This window comes from Berghia stephanieae, chromosome 3, assembly GCF_034508935.2.
Source record: "Berghia stephanieae isolate SIO BIC M18660-M18661 chromosome 3, UCSD_Bste_1.3, whole genome shotgun sequence".
Classification (NCBI taxonomy): Eukaryota; Metazoa; Mollusca; class Gastropoda; order Nudibranchia; family Aeolidiidae; genus Berghia; species Berghia stephanieae.
Window position 1 is genome coordinate 15,633,445 of NC_088362.1, and position 20,228 is coordinate 15,653,672.

The 20,228-nt window shown below is 36.2% G+C and overlaps 1 protein-coding gene and 1 long non-coding RNA gene across 2 annotated transcripts in view; both read right to left on the reverse strand.

The window, feature by feature from the left end:
• The window catches only part of LOC144969161 (uncharacterized), a 111,865-nt gene that overhangs the window by 48,065 nt on the left and 43,572 nt on the right, over positions 1–20,228 (reverse strand). The gene's annotated exons all lie outside the window — the stretch shown is intronic.
• Positions 5,246–12,750, reverse strand: LOC144967199 (uncharacterized). The gene is made up of 6 exons (XM_078904130.1): positions 12,735–12,750; positions 9,561–9,641; positions 8,697–8,769; positions 7,532–7,627; positions 6,235–6,330; positions 5,246–5,636 (listed from the first exon to the last, which is right to left on the reverse strand). Exons 2-6 carry the CDS (start codon positions 9,588–9,590, stop codon positions 5,380–5,382), a joined length of 552 nt encoding a protein of 183 aa, XP_078760256.1. The 5' UTR covers positions 9,591–9,641; positions 12,735–12,750; the 3' UTR covers positions 5,246–5,379.

A 20,228-nucleotide genomic window follows, 5' to 3' on the forward strand; every position in this document is an offset into this window, starting at 1 on the left:
GCATGTCTGACATCCGAATCCACTTGTGGGCCTAGTTTAACATTGTTGTAATGGACAATAATTTTTGAGATTTCCATTACAACAATGAGCTCATAAGGAATTGGGTAATCAGACCTGCAAAAAATAAGTGCAAGTTTGCCCATGTCATTGTCATTCATGTCAATTATTGCCCTTGTTTTCTCACGCTTTGTTTGGCCTATATTTCTATAATTTCCTATTCCTGTAAGCTTGTTCCACGACATTTTGCTGATGAAGGCCTTTTATTTTTGGGACTCACAGAACTTATTTTGGAGAATGAAGTAAGAACTGGTTTTCAGGTCAAGAGAACGCCTCTAACTGCAAGTATCAGTTAAGTACCGTTGTCCTTCAGATCAGAGACATATTAGGCCCGTGGAGCCAAAGATTATCCCGGCTTCTATAGTGTAAAAAGGACAATAGCAATTGATTTCCTATATTGAGCAGTTTATTCATTCTGTAACGTTATTATAGGTTTAAAAACACATTTTTGGTGAATATATATATATATATGTATATATATATATATATATATATATATATATATATATATATATATATACATATATATATATATATGTATATATATATATGTATATATATATATATATATATATATATATATATATATATATTATTATATATATATATATATATATAAATTATCAGTGTTTATACTAGTTTTGCGATCTAATTTCGGGGTCTGGCATAAAAAAAAATATACAACAATCTTGTGGCAATCGTTTCACACACAAACATACACACATACTTGTATGGCATGACTTGTCAGGACCATAATTTCACACATGACTTGTGGGTACCTCTATTTCCAGTGGGTTTAGGAAACATACAATACGTTGTATTGGTGGACAAAACAGCCGTCTATGATGGCAGGTGTCGTTTTTTAGAATACGTCAAATAACAAAGGTTTGACTAGAGTATGTTTGGGCCTCACTTTACACCATCATTGTAGGGACATTGTGTAGTCATTGTGAGGACTTGATGAGACAGGGCATTACTAGTGGGGACTCACTTGGTGTGTAAACTGTGCACATTTATTGCAAGGACCTGTGTAAACTGTGGCCATTACTTGCAGGGACCTTTGATGTGTCTACAGTAGACATTACTTCTAAGGACCTTTGAGAGTTTAAACTGTGGCCATTACTTGCAGGGACCTTTGATGTGTGTCTACAGTAGACATTACTTCTAGGGACCTTTGGGAGTTTAAAATGTGGCCATTACTAGCAGGAACCTTTGATGTGTGTCTACAGTAGACATTACTTCTAAGGACCTTGAGAATTAGATGCCCATCTATACGGAAAAGAATGTAAAAACAAAAGAAGAAATAGGACATTAAGATAGATCGGGATACTCCAAACAAAAATGTTCCTAACCTTAGGCTGTACCCGACTTGCATTACTATTGGCATATCATTTTTCTAGTCACTATGTCTGTATCAGAATGAAATGCAACCAAACATTCACTGCTCAGTAGATGATATCAGAACAATTCTGTCTTCATGAGGCTTTGAAATGATGACACTACAGGCCAGGTATCTACCAACTAAACTACCATATGGATCCTGATGTCAGATAACAATCTATCTTGTACACATTCGAATCATGTAGAACTGACCAAGTGAAAGTTCTCCCTCAATGCCAAGGGTAGGGTTCTGAACATTGACATATAATCATAAGGAGTATAAAGGGTGTTCAGTGGAATCCAGTCAAATCATCAAGACGGAAAAAATATGTTGATTTTAAATGAGGTTTGTTTATTCATAATCATAGCCAAATAATAATGCCAAATAATGATTAATAAAGATTTGAAGTTGATTCTGGGGAAATTTTAAAATTATCTTATTAAATACAGTGGAAACTCCCAATAACGACATTCTCTGGATAACGACACAAATCTCTAGTCCCTAATCTTATACTTAAATTATGTTCGTAGTGAAAATAAAAACTCTGGATAGCGACATACTCCAATAAAGACATAATCTTCCAGTCCCAAGCGATGTCGTTATTGGGAGTTTCCACTGTATATACCATGATAATTATCAGAAAAGAGTGAAAAGAGCCATACTATAACTGAGGGAAATATTGAATTCCAATCTTAATTAATTTCAAACGAAAGTCCTATGAGAGCAGGAAGACTCAAAAATTAGTAAGAGTATACATCTTGCTCTCTGAGGTGTAAGAAGGGATGACAAAAATTACTTTTTGCATTATTGATGGGATGCTGCTAGTCTATGCCACATAACTTTTCTGGACGTGTCTTAGTATTCAACGATGGTACCCATTTTTTTCTGGATAGAGAGGGCAGAAACAAAGACAGCTCTCATTGAAGCTAAATTCGGGTCCTAATGAATAGACAGTGCTCTACCGTTTGAGATGCTCGAACCCATATAACGAAAATACAACAAGAAATAGTCCATTCTTGACGATAAAGAAGCATAAACAATTTTTATACATAATGATGATATATGTGGCGGAAAAAACAAAACTTAATAAACTAACAGTGGTTTGAATTGTGTGTTCAAGAGCGCAAGCAAAAACATCTGAGGTGAGACCCTGAAAACCAAAGGAACAGATAGGTAATTTGCTAGTGCACCAGGGCGTATTTTTACAAACACATTAATCATTATTAAACAATTGGTAAAATTGACTCCATTTTAGCAAGTCAATGCATCTAATGTTTTATTGAATAAAATGGTATGCCAGAACGGGGAATGAAAATGTGACTTCTCAATAGTTTGATTAAGCCTAGATCTTAACTCGTCTAATAAGCAAAGATAATGACGTGGAAAAAGATAGAATCACAAAACATCACTTTATACAAGTTAACAAATGTCAAAATAGGAATGTTGGTCTAATTAACAGAAATGATTTTGATAACTATTCTGCAAATTGTTTTGGTTTAAGGACTATTTGGCTAAAATCACTTTCAGTTCATTGATACGAGTATAACGAGACAAAATAAAAAGTAATTTTGAATACTTTTGTGTTCATCTGGTTTTGACATTTTCCACAATATAATGGTCAGAGATAACATTATTATCATCAACAACAAATTGTCCTGTAATTGGACATATTATTATCAGTATCATTATTGAAAAAAAAATATGTTCATGTTTTCATATTGATTTTAAGTTGATGTCAAAAACAACATAGTATTGAAATTTTTATAAAGAGAGAGAGAGCGAGAAAGAAAAGAGAACGAGAGAGAGAGGAGGTCGGAGGAAAAAGTACTGATCACAAATTGCATAAGGTACCAATTAATTGAATTAACAACAAATGTCTGTACATCAAGGCGACAACAAGATAATGCTTAGTTTATGTACTACCGTACATACAATAACATAGGGAACAAATTTCTATACAAATTTCTTTTTTCTAGTTTGAACATTTTTTATGTAATATTTGATTTGTCTCCAGGGTCTGTTTGCTAAGATTGGAGAATTTCTCATAGCATTTTCAATGTTTGCTTTGCCAGGCAATCTTTCTAAAAAGAAAAAATTCCCTAATTCCTTTTCAACAGCTTTTCTTTCTTCCTCAGACCACCCTTTCCTTTCTTTATTCACTACTCTGTTTGTGATTTTCTTTGATTTATGAGATTCTCTAACAGTATCAGCCTCCTGACAGTTTTCAGTGTATGGCATTATCGTCGTACTATCAGGGGTCATGCTGCTACATCCTGTGTCACCGCCTTGAACGCAGTCGTCAAGGTCATCCTCATCAGCACTTAATTCCTCTCCATCAATTGCTTCGTCTTCAGCAAATTCCAGCTCGTCTAGATTCTTTCCCTTACACTTGTCAATTTTTCCTTTCTCCAGTTGCAAGAGAATCTTACTAACTTTAGCAAGTTGCATCGTGTCCTCTGGAAGACGATAGTATTCTTTATGAACAGACTTGTCATGCCCCATGAAGGCAGCCAATGCTTCCAGTTCATTCTCCTTCAAATCAAGCAGCTGACATATTGTTCCAATATGTTTTCTAAGTGCTGTAGATGTCAATAAGTCTGGCTGATCTGCTCCACATGCAGTGGCAAATTTCCTGAGAACATCTGAAGTTCTAAGTACATTTTCACCTTCACCGATAGCACCAAAAACATATGGGTTATTGTTAGCAAGCCCACTGGATTGTCTGAAATCGAGGAGCAAGTCAATACTATCCTTGTGAGATTTGGGTAGAAGAACTGGCACTCGTCTCCCTCGCTTTCCTCTAATTTCTACCCTTTCGAGTTGTTTGGCTAAGTTTCTTTCAAACTTACTCAAACTCTGCAGGATTTCCCCTTGTAGAGATTTTCCTGAAGCCAATCCATTCTGATAGTTTTCAATTTTCATTCTCTGCATCTCACCGCCTCTTCGTCTGTTAAAAAGAACCACCTGTGCTAGAGCAATCTCAGCTAAATTTCTCCACGTATTTGGGTTTGGGTGTTCACGCAATTGTGTTATTGCATCTGTTAACTTGGATTTAATGAAACAATATAAAAGCTGCACATCTTTTGCTAAAGGTAGTCTTCTTGCTGTGTTAAATCTTCTTTTGTGAAGAGTGTGCAGAGCTCTCGATGATATTTGATGTGACCAGTCAGAAGAATAAAGTTTGGTAAATGCTTCAGCCTGTTTCTCTAATAGAGTATCTCCTGATTGCAAAGCCTCTGATTTCAAAATGTCTGCACAGGCTTTTAAGGAATGGCCTAACTTTAAAGCAAGTGAAGGTATTTCATAAATTCCAGTGATGCAATTGTACTTTGCTAAAACTTTGACAACTTTGACAACAGTTGAAAATAACAGGGGGTCAATGCACTGTGTAATATTTTCAATTTCACATTCGTTTTTCATTTCATTCAAAAAACGGCCAATTTCTCTCATTTTTTGTTTTATGTACTGGTATTGATGTGGCTGGTCTAAAAATTTAGAAAAAAGATTTTTCCCATACTGCAAAATGACACTGTCATGGCGACAAAGGAGGGAGATCCTATCGGAACTCATTGTGTTTAAAATCTTTTCTTCAAAATCACTATTATCGTCTTCCTGTTTACTTGAAAGTAAAAGAAAATTTGTATTTTTCTTTGAGCTTTTGGTTTCATTATTGAAGGCAGCACATTTTTTCTTGTGACGCCATAAATCCTTCCTTAGAAAAAGTCCAAAACATTTTTCACAGGTTGTAAAAGCCTCTAAGTTGTCAGTTATTGGTTGCCTTCTAGCCGGAATCAAAAAACCTTTTTTTGCATCTATCACTGTTTTGTTGTGTTTAAAATCCCCACGATGAAGCAATAACTGCAATTCCCTCTTTCTGTCCTTGGTACCTACTTTATGGGCTAAAGCTTTTGCCACTTCAATTTCCCCACTATGTACACTTTCTAAATGCCTAGCCATTTTAGCATAAAGTCTACCACAATACAAACAAGAATGTCGTTTGTCCCATTTTCTTTTACCCCCGATCCTCCTGGCACCATTTTCTGCACAGTCATGTCATCTGCTTTCTGTGGAAGGTCAGCCTCCTGATCATCGAGCTGTGGGAGAGGGATGATGACAGACTCGCTACCACTTTCTACCTCACTCTCTGCAACACAAACTAGACTTGCAGTTGTAGGACTTCTTTGGTGTTCATTGGGGTCTGAAAATGCAAAAATAAAAAACATGACTTCACTTGCTGTTGTGCAATTCAAAGTACTTATGCATACCATGTAGACCCCAAGTGTGTCGCAATAGCCGAGCGGATAAGCCATTGCACTGTGATATGGGAGATCTGGGTTCGAGTCCCACTTTTGGCACTGCAATTGAACCTTGGGAGAGGTTATTTGCACACACTGCCGCTGCTCTTACAACGACATATGGTTCACGGAAAACCAAAAAATCATTTCCCTTCTCGGGGTGAAATATTTCACCAAAAAAAAGTGCTGTCTCAATTTTGTAGGTTAACATGACTGGTTACAACTGACTCATTTGGATAGAATAGTAGACTATCTCAAGGCATTAAAAAAAAATCATTCTTCTCTTCATAAAACAATTTGGTAATAACCATGCAATACAACTAATGCTCAAGGCCATACATCTGTGTGACATGTGGGATTGCACCAGTGTTGTCACAGTATAAAATGAGTTACAAACAGGTTTCAAGGGATCAAAGTACGTACTATTATGGGTAAATTAGAGTATATTCCTGCTTATTGTATTTGGATTTTAAATCTAAAGCATCACAGGTTCTTATTTACCTTTGTCATCAGCATCCTCAGGATCGCTGTCTGTTTTGCAGCTAGAAGAACTCTCTCCTGAGCTTTCAGGGACATATTCGTCTTCACTGTCCATTTCTGAAATAAGATTGTAAGAGGGAATGATGCTTGCTTGTATCTTCAAAACAGTTTGTTGGGTTTAATTTTCAGGTTTTTAAGACATTTTTAACACAAAAAAGATATCAATTATCTAACATAATGTACAAGATTCTTCTAACTCAATACAGTGGGCACCGGATTCAACGAGGTCGCATTCAACGAGAAGTCGGATTCAACGAGGGATTCAGAAATCCCCGATTCCCGGCCCTATATTTTCTTAGTAAATAAAAACGCATCCAACGAGCATCCTAGCTCCTAAAGTCGCATTCAACGAGGTCATTTAGGCCAGACCATTGGCTTCAGGCCAGAGCAATGCTACCCACAGAGTGGCACAACTTTCATTTGAACGTCACTGTTTGCTTGCCTCCACAAAACGAACGTCTCATGTTGTCCAATGTGTAGTGCGTGGTTTACAGTAGTACGATGCTACTCAGCCGTGTGTCGTGTAGAATTTTATCTGGTAGGTATTCCTATGTGTAAGGCAAGAGGTGAGTCGGTCATAGACAACATGTAGTCCCTCTATGGAGTGGGTTGGTAGAAATTGTGAGGCGAGGAGAGGATGGGTAGGTGTATTTACTTCGATGAATGAGGAGATGCTGGCAGCAGACATGTGACGTGTAGTGCCATGGTTAGGTCATGCGCAGCTAAGATTTCATCACACAGACTTAGTGTTAATTGTGATGGTCTCAGTTTTGTATGAATAAAGGACAAGGGCTAATCTTATTAATAAAATACATGCATTGAAATGCAAAATTTTTTTTTTTTTAAATATGTAAATAAATAAAATTTTAAAATGAAAAGAAACAACCCCAGAAGAATCCCGGTGCCGTAATGTGCTCGTCAAGGAAGCTAAATCATAAATCTAACTTTTTCATACTGATTCATTATTTATATTCCTTGTTTAGGACAAAGTCGCATTCAACAAGAGGTCGCATTCAACGAGGTCAGGGGCCCTGTCCCAAAGACCTCGTTGAATGCGACTTCCACTGTAAACAAATTGATACTCAAATTTGTGATATTTTAGTTAATTGTCCAATGCGTCATTCACTATTCCCCAAACAGCAACATTTTTAAAACGGAACATGATGTATCGCATATTTCTTCTGAAGACAGAATTAATTCGGCATTGTATTTGTATCTTTTCTATTTCACTAAAAACACCTCATCACAGGTTATTTACCTTTGTCATCAGTATCCTCTGGATCGCTGTCTGTTTTGCAGCTAGAAGCACTCTCTCTTGGGCCTTCGGGGACATATTCGTCTTCACTGTCCTTTTCTGAAATGACCATGAAAAGTATATATCAAAACACGTGTGCAAAATTGAAATGAAGTTTCTCTTTACTCCAGAGAAGCAAACATCAGATATATTGTAGATGTAATTCTCTAACCATATAGTCTGGTTATGTCTTTGAAAACTAACTTGGTTAGAGAATTAAATCAAGGAGATGAAAGTACAATAATCAAAACTCTTTTCTATAACTGACCCCCACCATCTTCATTTATGTTACAGACTAAATGAAAGAGCAATGCCATCATTCTAAACTCAATATTGTGAGAGGCAGAGGAAGAGAGAGAGAAAGAGAAAAAGAGAGAGATAAAAAGATTATTTCATTTCAAAATGCAGTATCTAAAAGAAAGGATATGATTTCTATGATAAGATTATCAACAATAATTTTTCATCTTTGTTGCAGAGCACTGCTGGTTGTTTGGCCTGGCAGTGAACTTTCTCATTAATGAGGGGAAAATAAGATATTTTTGGCTCACTCTATGACAACCCAGCTGGATTGTCCAAAGTTAATTAAGAACCGATGGAAAGTTGTTAGTGATAGACTATATGAAATGTAATAGTAATACACATTATTAGAAACCAAAATGAGCTACTATTAGGCCTGTAATGACTTACTTTCTTTTTCTTATCTTTAATGTGAGTAAACAGGCATTCAAATACGTAACTCCTTAAAGGACTTCATGCCAATAAGACCAGAGCCTAACCCTGTAGCTCGGAGCTGACTAGTAGCAATTTCTTGTTACGCTTTGGATAGGACACTGGTCTTTTGAAAAGTACTTTACACCCATTTCCAATAGGTCTAATGATATCCAGCTACCCACTTTCTGCTGGATAGGTAGGGGGATTGGAAAAAATTCTAATGTCTTTTTTGCCTGAACCTGGAATCAAACCCGGGATATCTGTGTGATAGGCCACAACTCTATCAACTGATCTCAAGGGACCCTCAATTGAGCATTTGAATGCCATGTAAAAGTTGACAAGCATTCAAGAGGTAATAATATTCCTTTTGGTTTGAGTGGTTAGAAAAGCAAAATGAAAATGATAAAATCAAACTTACTGCAATTACTGCCTATTTCTTCAGGAATTTGTCCACCACGACGAGGAGGCCTTAAGTTCGCACATCTCTGATTCTGGAACAGAAAATATATTAGAATAGAGGATTAGAAGTAGACTTATGCAGCTATATATATGTGCATTCCAATCTGGCATCTCTCAAATGGCTCTACCCAGACTGACAGTCAACCAAAAAAAAAGGTACATTGTTACACAAACATAATACTATCATCTGCATTTTTTGCTAAATAGGAGCCTAAAATTTGCCAAAAATAACGTCAAAATGTGCCAAAAGTGCCAAAATTTGCCAAAAAATTGCGGGGCAGAGTTAGACGTGATATGATATTTAACCCCTAAACTCCCCATAATCCTTGAAAAAATGTATGAAAATTAAATGGTTTCCAATTTTTTCCAACTTTACTTTTAGATAAAATGGTGTTTCAAATGAAATCTATTGCCCGTTATATCCTGACAAATAATATCATTAATTCCAGCTAAAAGTGAAAAAGAAATCACAAGAAAACGTTTTTTCAGAAGAAAAAAAATGTCAAAAATCGGAAAATTTGCCAAACTTTGCCAATTTTGTGAAATTTGCGGAAGGGCCCGGAATTTGCGGCCGCAAAATATGCAGATGACAGATAATAGCATTAAACTATGAGCATACTTAAGAACGACAACTCAGAGCAAAAAAGGATCTTGTTTTAAACTAAAGCATAAACCTAGCCGAGTCATCTCAGCCAATTAGAAAAGGCTTCGGTCATAATACATATTCCATGAATCAAACAAAGCAGGTCTTTGAATAGATAATTATTAATTAATCAATGACTAGAAAACTATGTAACCTTCATATCATTAACAATGTAGTTACCTCAGTCTTGTCTTTTGCTTTCTTTATCATCCCAGAATCGGAAAGTAAAGAAAAAACTTCATTTGCAGTTTTCAACGGTTTCTGAAAAAAAGAAACAATACAAATACATAAACTTTTATCAAAGAAAAAAAAATGTAGTGAGTGGTTGACTTTAGCCATGTAAAAAACATTTATTATACTCCAATTTGGAGGCTTGCATTTTAAAAACTCATCCCTCGTCAATTACAACAGTGGCAATTACAAATAAGTAAACCAACTAAGTAACCAGAAGAAATTAAAAACACATAGATCAGCAGATGAATCATAAATGATTCAAAGTCTACGTAGCCAAGAACTGTCAGTGTCTTAGTCTTAGTGTAGGCTACCCAGCCTACTGCAGACTGCATAGGAATTGTTAATTTTTTTTTCTTTTGATATTAGGGTTTGCAACAAGTAAAGGCATGTTTTAGAAGGTACTTTGATACCTGCATGACTCAAAAATGGGCACCTGAAATAGGGCCTGTGGCTGTGACCTTATTTTTTATTTTTTGATAGCTTCTTCTTTCTTTCTTATTTATAAATATGGATTTTCACGATGTTTGTGTCACATGCAGCTAGGCTTAGAAACTTGACAGGCCAGTCAGCGCCGATCACAAGTCTGACGTCATGGGGGATTTCCTTGGCTGCTGGAAATGTCAAGTTCGCGACCAGCGTGTCCAAGATTTCGAGCGTGTCCTTTCAGACTGGGGATTTCATTCGGCATCGTGTGTAGTTTGTGTGTGTGTGTGCATGACTTTTTTCGTTTTCTTTTCAAAACGGGGCCTGATAGATATGGATGCCAAGTTGGATTATTGAAACCCAAAGTTCCCGTATTTTTTTGGTTTGTCGCCTCTTGCTTTTCGTTTTATACTAGGAGTTTGTGTATACTTCTTCACCTGAGTCGCACCGCAACTATTATTTTATACAGCTGCCATTTTTGGAATTTTCATTAAAAGGCAGCAGTTGTGACGCTTAGTTGCGACTGAATCGTATCGTTCTTGCGGCTGTTTTCAAAACTGCTTTTTCACACCATTTCATAAAGAAGCAGGAGTGAGTCGCAACACAACTATTACTTTTTATACAGCTGCCATTTTTGGAATTTTCAATAAAAGCGCAGCAGTTGTGATTTTTTTTGACAACGGCTTCCTTTTACGGCTTTAATTTCACATAACCGCATCTGACTATAGTCATTCTCCCGACACGCTTTTTTTTTTGCTGTATATGAAAATAGTAAAAATAGCAGCTATAAAAGGAGAGATTGTTGCGATCCGATGGCGTAATTGTAAAGCAACTCCTGCTTTATTGGGAAATGGTGTGAAAAAAGCAGCTTTGAAAACAACTGCAGGAACGATGTGACTCACTCGCGACTAAGTATCATAACTGCTGCGCTTTTATTGAAAATTCAAAAAATGGCAGCTGTGTGCAAGTAATTGTTGCGGTGCGATTCACTCCTGCTTTTTAGTGAAATGGTGTGAAAAAATCAGCGTTGAAAACAGCCGCAAGAACGATATGACTGTCGCAACTAAGCATCACAACTACTGCCTTTTTAGTGAAAATTCCAAAAATGGCAGCTGTATAAAAATTATAGTTGCGATGCAACTCATGTGCTATTTAACGGCTTAGTCGTATCACAACTGCTACTCTTTATGTGAAAATGGCGCAAACAGCAGCTATAAAAAGCAGCATTTGCGATGCTACCTGGGCACGCCTTCGCATCGCGAAATGGATCTTCTCTAAAATCGCTGTCAACCCCCGCATCCCCCCCCCCCCTCAAATCACCAAGTTTTCATCATTTGACAATGAAATTGCGAAAATTGCAACACAAGAGTGATATTAAATCCGACCAAATTAATTGTGCGTGAAGATTTTTTTTTACATATCAGAATTGTGAAACTTGGCATTAAAATCGCCAATTTGTCCTATATGGCAGGAAACCATTACATGTCATTACACACGTCATTAGTCATTACCATAGCACACATAGGTTTCGCTAAGGTCATTACACTACACATCTCACTCAACTGCCTTCATGTGCCACGAGTGAGAGGCGCCGGGTGAATGGGGTACCCCATAATATGTCTGTGAATTAGCATTGCCTCTGTCGGTGGGGATTCCATGGCATCCCATGACGTCACACAGAAATTAAGCAGCCAATCAGCAACGATCAAATATTGCGATCAGCGCTGATTGGCCTGTCAAGTTTCTACGCCTAGCTGCATGTGTTTGTGTCATTGTATTTAGTTTGCAATCAGTAGTCCATTGGTGTATGTTTTGTATAAATTGTAAGTGATTGAATAATAGCATTGAGGATGAAACAGGAATATTTCAATTGATAACTGAGGTCAATTATAAAGCTTGTCCCTTTTTATTAATTATTAACATCATGACACTAAACTTAAAAATCTTATTCGATGATGTATCATAAATGTCATGTCCCAATTTCATCCGGCATCAGAAATCAGACCATCCCTGCAGCAAGCATGCATACCCCTGACGCCATTCATTCTTTCCTATATTTCATTACAATGTGACGGAAATAGATAAAAGTGGAGAATGCACACGATTTTTTTAGTGATACTGAAACTGATATTGATGTTAATGTAAATCGAATTTCGAGAAATTTAAGATAGGTACCAGATTTTGTTTTTGTACTAACTTTATTTCTACAGCATGGAATTTAAGTGGTATCACTGTTCTTGTGTTGCAATACCTTTCCAATGACGTATGTCTTGGTCTTGATTAATTTTGAATTATTTTTTTTTGTCAAGTTCAAAGTCCGGTAGCACTGCTCACTGCACTGATGTGGGGAGAGAAATATCGACCCAAGAACATCGTGAATTGACTAAGAACCGCAACACTGCGATATTACTATTACCTGAATTTAAACTCTAAAAATAATAATAAGAGAAGGCAGCCCTCATTGCTAAGAATTTAACGCGGAAATCTTAACAATCGCCGATGCCGATAGCATAGCCATAGCGCAGAGCTCTAACTCTAGGCTGATGAAGTCGTAATTTAGTGATTTGTTTAGTTAGATTGGTAAGAGTAAGAATCCAAAAAATAATTTTAAGAGATCCGATCCCGAACAATTAAAACTAGACTTGCTTTTTATCCATATCAATAACTAATTAAAAGTGGGAAAAAAATATTTCTTACCCCTTTTTTACGTTGAAAAGTCACATCTTCGCCTGTCAGTACAGTGTCAGCCGAGCGCAGCCATTGCAGACAAAAACTTCCGGTTGGCGTCTACCGTTTCAAACTCTTTTTCAGAAGAGCGGTACAAGACGCACACCAACGCAATTCAATATTTTCACACACCGTAAATTGTGTAAAATCCACACACACGTTTCAAGTAAAACGTCATTATGGGGACTTCGATGAAATTTGGTGAAATGGTTCAGGGCGTCAAAATGATGGTTTTAAACCAATACCATTATGGGGACCCGAGTGTAAGGCCCCACAATGACAAGGGGTCCTCAGAACGTTGGTGTGTAACCAGGTATTGGTCCCCATAAGTAATGCCATACAAGAACACACACACACACACACACACACATTTTGACCTATATTATTATGAAATCTAATATATATATATATATATATATATATGTATGTGTGTGTGTGTGTGTGTGTGTGTGTGTACTGTGTTTACTTGAAAAAAAGCCAAAGGCCGAAACGTCGTTTGTTTTGTGTTATTCCCATAACTATGAGTCACATTTACTCCCTTTATCTTTTTCTCCATTTTATTGACTCAGTTAGGCACCTCTAGTTATTGGTTTCACAAAAACTAATGAAGGAATGACCTCCATATTCTTCCCTCTTATCAACATTGCATCTTAATGTGTCACCATTGAGAGATTTTACAGCTGTAGCTTATTGAATATTTATTAGAACATTACAAAGTTGAGAATCAAAATGTTATGACAAAATTGATGTTAAAAATTTATAATTTGGATTATAATTCAAAATACATATACCTTACCAAAAACATCTCTCTATAGTAATATTATCGTTCGGCTACACTTCTATGTTCAAGGTATCAATCCAGGTTCGGAAGTCATCATCACATTTGTTGATGGTTTCAAATCCCCCTTCCAGTTTTGTCTCTGGGCAATCTAGTACGAGGTGGTTTGCATCTTGTGGTGCTTGGTTGCACTTTGGGCATGTTGGTGATTCTTGGAGCCCCCATTTGTGCATGTTGGCAGCTGTTCTTGTATGTTTTGACCGTAGTCTATTTGCAGCTACACAGTATTTTCTTGGTTGATCCTGTAGATCTGGGAGACTTTTACATGGATCTTCAATTAGTTCTCCTCCTGTTGGCTTATTCCTTTTCCATTCCTCGCACCAGGCTTCTTGAGTGTTGTAGTTTTCTTTCTTTGATAGGTAGAATGGTGAACGAGATTTTAGTCTTGATGTTGGGGGCGCAGTTTTGTATATGGTTTGCAGAGGAGTTCCACTATCTTATTCAGCTCTGGATATCCATTTCTGTGTTGCATCCTCTCTCCTCAAGTGGGGTGGTGCTATAGCGCTCATGACTGGCAGCCATTGTGTTGTGGTTCATTTCAGGCATCCAGTTACTATTCGCATCGAGTCTCTTAGTTTCACATCAACAAGGTTTGTATGGGCACTTCTCGTCCAAACAGGAGCACAATATTCTGCCACACTGTAGCAAAGGGCCAGGGTTGGTGTTCTGAGAAGAGTTTGCGATGCTCCCCATGTTGTTCCTGCCAGTTTTCTGAGGAAACAATTTCGTTTCTCTATCTTTCTTGCTGTACCCTCAAGATGGGTTCTATAGGTCAGCCGCGTCTATCCAGTGTCACTCCGAGGTATTTTGGATTTTGATCAGTTGGTAATGTTATGTCATCAATCTTGATCATCAGTTTTCGTTGTGATTCCCTGTTGTTATGATGAAATGCAGTTGCAACTGTTTTTGTGTATTCATTTTTAAATACCATCTGTTAAATACCTTTTCATGGCCGTGGTGTCTTTGCTAAGAGCTGTTTCTATATCTTCCCAGTTTCTTGATTGGTATGCTAAGGCCCAGTCATCTGCAACTCCTAGTTTTGTGGAAGTTGTTTGAGGCATGTCGCTTATGTAGACGTTAAACAATGCTGGTGCTAAGACTGAGCCTTGTGGTACTCCATTTTTTATTCTTCTGACTTTGCTGGTGTTGCCACCAAGTACCACATGGAAATTCCTAGGTCCTGCCATGTATGAGAGCAGTTTTAAGATTTTTCTGTGTGGGATTATTTTTGCAAGTTTCAGCACCAAGCCACCAGTCCACACTGTGCCATACGCAGCATAGAGATCAATAAACACTGTGCCTGTTTTGAATTTCTTTTCAAATCCATTTGCAATTAAGGAGGTGAGGGCAAGGACCTGCTCGGTTGTGCATCTATTTCGTTGAAACCCTGCCTGTTCAATTGGGACTATAGGATTCAAGTAAGGGATTATTCTTGTTAATATTATTTTTTCTAGTAGTTTGTAGAGGTGACATACTACATTATCTCTGTGATGACTTTGGAAATTATCAGTCAATGTAATTGAGTAGATTCTGAGAAACGTTTGACACAGGATCCCATACCTTTAAAAAATGACATATTGAGAAAATAGCAAAATAGCTTTCCGTTTTTAACATTTTTGTTACTATCTGTACCCTTTTCGACTGTGTTTTTCGTGCCTTTATAGTCTATTTTAATAAGTTGGACTTCAATAGTATTATTTCTAAAATAATAAAATATCGTTTACCATCAAAATCTCAAAATCAATTTTTGAAGGATTTTCCTAATAATTAGATTCAAACCGCCCCTTAACTCCTTTTTTTTTTAATTTCGGTCATTTTTATATAAAGCCTGCTTGAGACGGCGGATCACAGTATTTTCTCGTCAATATACCCCTCAGGCACCTGAATTGTATTTCATCTGTTTTGTTAGTATTACTTGTTTTAAATTCCCGGGTTATTGTCGAATGACTAGACATCGTGATTGATTATTTTATCTTAAAATTCATCGCAATTTGTCGATCCGCAGTATGTCTTAATATGCAAGTAACAAATTCCACCATCTTACTGCAGATGAAAGGGTGTAAAAGTGGATAGTTAACAAAACGCGAGCCTATATTTATATATATTTTTTTAAATTAAAATCATGATTTTCCGCCACGACATCATAAGATTTCGTCGCCTAGGCATCCCACCAAGGAATATAGATAATTCATCAAACAAGATGTCAACAGGAATCACCCATATTGATTAAATAACTAAACTATTAATTAAATCTTTAATTGATTTTACATAATTATTACCACCATTATAATTATCATTATTTTTATTATCATTATTATTATCATTATTATTATTATTATTATTATTATTATTATTATTATTATTATTATTATTATTATTATTGTCATTGTTATTATTATTATTATTATTATTATTATTATTATTATTATTATTATTATTATTATTACTGTTATTTTCATTATTATATTCGTTGTTTGCCTTGCTTTATTATTGATTTTACTTATTTGATTTGTTGAAAATATATATTCTTGTATGAGTTACATTGGCAATTGCCTAAAATAAACGTTTTTTGATCAACGGTTAACCGCCAGGTACTCATTTTACACCTGAGTACGGTGAGAGAATGTGACTAAAAAGCCATTTCCAATGATGATTCAACAATGCGCCGCTCAGAGCGGAACTCGAACCCTAAACCTTCCGGTCGAAGACCAGTGTCATACTACAAGACCTCACATCCGCACACTAAATTACAGCAAATGTTTTGATGCGAAAACTACCAGACGTTGCCAATATTCTTTGACCTGCCCCGATAGGGATCAATAAAATTAAGAATTGTTTATTTTGTGTCCTGGCCGCTGGTAGTGATACGCAGTTTGGCATTGGGGATTTCCTGTTTGCTTAGTTTGTTTTTCGGATTTGTAGGGTTAGCACTCTTAAGGTTAAAGATGCCCTAAGACTGTCAGGATATCGATTCCTCCCACTTTTCTTTTAAAACGAGCGTTTAAATGAAACCTTTGAATTTGTGTTGATGACGCAAAAAATAAATAAATAAATAAATAAATAAAAGAAGTAGGTCGAGAGGTGATATAAATTACATTAAATAGAATCGCATGCTTAAGTTTGAACGATAAGACTTCTCACATCAAAACCTTTCCATAGATTCTAAACTGTTTTTGTCGCAGACAGTTATAGTGGTCATTGATAATAGTAATGAAGTTTTTACTACAAAGAATTATTGGGCAAAATAAAGCACTATTAAGGCTTTATTGTGAGTGCTCCAAAGTGGAAGTTGAAGAATTTTGAGACAATACAAATCGTCCGAACGTCGAGTCTGTTGTCGCTCTTGAAATCTATTCGCTTACATCTTGACACATTTTCCGTTATCTCGTTTTAAAGTTTATCTGATTTAGATTAAATTCAGGTTTATGTGAATTTCTTCGACAAGTATCAGTGCAAGTAAAAATAGGCTAAATTTCATTTTGTATAAACTTAATTCTGTTTTGATTGATACTTTTCAACGTTTGTTTTTGATTAATAATAATAATAATAATAATAATAATAATAATAATAATATAATAATAATAATAATAATAATAATAATAATAATAATAATAATAATAATATATAATAATAATAATAATAATAATAATAATAATAATAATAATAATATAAAAAAATACTATAAAGAAGAAGAAGAAGAAGAAGAAGAAGAAGAAGAAGAAGAAGAAGAAGAAGAAGAAGAAGAAGAAGAAGAAGAAGAAGAAGAAGAAGAAGAAGAAGAAGAAGAAGAAGAAGAAGATTGATAATGATAATGACTTCAATAATAAGTTAAATCAGTTTCGAAATAAATTTTAAAAATAAACTGTATAAATCGCTGGTATTTTCCATTTTACTAAACGGCTGCGAGGCATGGACATTGACTGCGGAATTAGAGCGCAGAATCTATGCTTTTGAGATGAAAAGTTATCGAAAACTCCTGCGGGTGCTGTATACAGAACACAGAACCAATAAGGACGTACTGGAAGAAGTGCAAGATCGTGCAGGACGACAGAAACCCCTAATCACCATAGTTAGAAGAAGGAAAATGTCATGGTTTGGCCACAATGTGAGGCATGAAGGTTTGTGCAGAAAGGTTCCTTTGGAGGGTACCCTTAAAGGAGGAAGAAGAAGAGGAAGATAAAGGAAAGTTTGGATGGACAATATCAAGGAATGAAGATGGAGTGGTGAGATCTGCATCCCGTGTATCCCCCCGACGATCATCAAATCATGGCATAGATGATGATGATGCTGCTGCTGCTGCTGGTGATGATGATGAAGATGATGATGATGATGATGATGATGATGATGATGATGATGATGATGATGATGATGTTGATGATGAAGATGATGATGATGATGATGATGATGATGATGATGATGATTACAGTTCATAACAGAGAGATGATTTACAAGGAAAAATATTAAAATCTATTCCAATTTATCCCAAAAGTGATACTTTATATTATACTATTCTTACACTCTTGCCTTTTGGAATTCCGGTTGTGTTCCCAATCGCTGCACGAGCTTGCGATGCACGTTGTGAACAAAGTTCGAATTCCAAAACGCAAGAGTGTAAGAAATCTTTTATTCTACCCCTCAATCAATGCCGATTTCGTCATCTTTGAGTAAACAAAAACAATTAAATAATACTTCTTTTTGAATAATCAAATTTTTAGTGAAATTTAGCGGTTTATAATCTGACGTCACATAATATTATTACAAACATATCATTACGTGTTACTATTTAGGGATAGGGGTAGAATAATATACATTTGACTGTTTCCTTCTCAGTCAAGGACTCCGGCCAGAAATCAAATAGAGTCATCATCTAGTCAGCTCATCCTGCGTAGGACGTTGCTTCCCGAACTTTCTTGCGAAACAGATTACGGTTTTCCGCCAGTCTACTTGCTTGAGTTGCTGTCATTACCAGCCATTCACATATATCTTGTTCCCAGCTTCTTGTTGGTCTACCTCTTCCTCTCCTGTCGTCTACCCTTGTCTGCAGAATGTGCTTTTCTAATGATTCGTGGCGAGAGTGGGATAGAAAAAACAGCAAGTTTCCTCGTGCCTGTCATGGTAGGTCAGAGGACTCCAACCAATCGAATTTGCGTCATGTTATGATTTGTTTTGTTTTTTTAAATGAGATTTGATATATTTATCACGCTTTGGCTTTTGCAAGAAAACAAATTAATTTAAAGACGTAAAGGGAGAAATATGGATTCCTAAGAACGTTCCATCTTATCGTAATTAAGGGATATCAACTACTGAATATGCTTGAATTTGAAATGTTCCTGCAATTTTAAGCTCACAAGGTGGGAGCAGGCACTGTTGTAGTATAAAAATATTTTTAAAATAGTATATTGATGCGGTGCATTTAGGTAAAATACTCACAACATCCACTAGCCGGATATAACCTACCAGCACACAAATCTTTGTGCAAGCTTAAACGTGTATAGTCTGATTGATAGAATTTAGTGAGAACTAATAAATAAAATGGCTGTCTAAAAAAACAATAACAAATAGCTGAGTGACATCAGTTTCGTTCCATCTGTAATAAACTACCAAACAAAGCAGAAAAAGAACCACCAAGTAAAAAGCATCCCATAGCCTGTCCTGAGCCAGATTGATATGGTGTAATGCATGCTTTCTTTTATTTATGTTTCAACATTTTATCTGACACTGGGGTGAATTTTTAATTCATAAAAGTGAGTGGAGCTGGCACTTATGTTGATAACAAGAAATGAAGTGAGTAGGAAAGTGCCAGAAGACAGTAGAGAATAAAAAGATTTTTCGCGGCGGTAAGGTCATGTGTTCAAACCCCCATCATCGCCCGAAAAAAACGTTTATTCTCTAGTGTCTTCTGGCACGTTCCTACTCACTTCATCTCTTGTTGTTATCTGACGCTGGACAATTATTCTTACACACCTTTTTCAGATGTTTTTATACATCGCATACATTTGATCAATTCTCTACTGCAAAATTGCTATCTTTATAAAACATTTTAAAATTTTCTTCAACGTACTTTAGTAAAAGTGTGGAGCGGGCACTTGTATCATTATAATGATGAGAAAAATAAGGTATGGAAAAGTGGGCCAGATGAAAACAGAGAATAAAAAAAAGTCAAATGGTCAATGCCAAGCTCAGAATCCAATTGATACGACACCCTCCGCCTGCCGGAGAGACAGAGAGACACAGAGAGAGAGAGAGAGAGAGAGAGAGGGAGAGACAGAGAGACAGAGAGAGAGACAGAAAGAGAGAAAAAGAGAGAGAGAGAACGGGAGAGAGAGAGAAAGAGAGAGAAAGATCGCACAACCGACTGAGTAATCCAGCCACCAACACTGCCACCCAAAAAGACACATCAAAGGATTCCAAAATACAAATTTTCTCTACACTCACAAGCAAATTAATCTTAAATTTCCTTCGACTTTTTACAAGCAATTACAATTTTGATATTTCATTTTTGCAGATGCTTTAAATGAGAATTTTTAAAATAGCAAAATGCAATCAAACTTAGTATCTAGATTTGTCCTTTGGAAACCAATAACAAAGCTATTTCATCTCTAACTTCGCTGGCGGCTCTCTCTGTA

Bases quoted from the DNA above. Each gene is read 5' to 3' on its own strand.
- LOC144967199 (XM_078904130.1), bottom strand. From the start codon at position 9,590: ATGATAAAGAAAGCAAAAGACAAGACTGAG. The intron at 8,770-9,560 runs GTAACTACATTG...TTTCTGTTCCAG, and splicing joins AAGCAAAAGACAAGACTGAG to AATCAGAGATGTGCGAACTT. The intron at 5,637-6,234 runs GTAAATAAGAAC...TTGCATTTTCAG, and splicing joins TGAGGATGCTGATGACAAAG to ACCCCAATGAACACCAAAGA.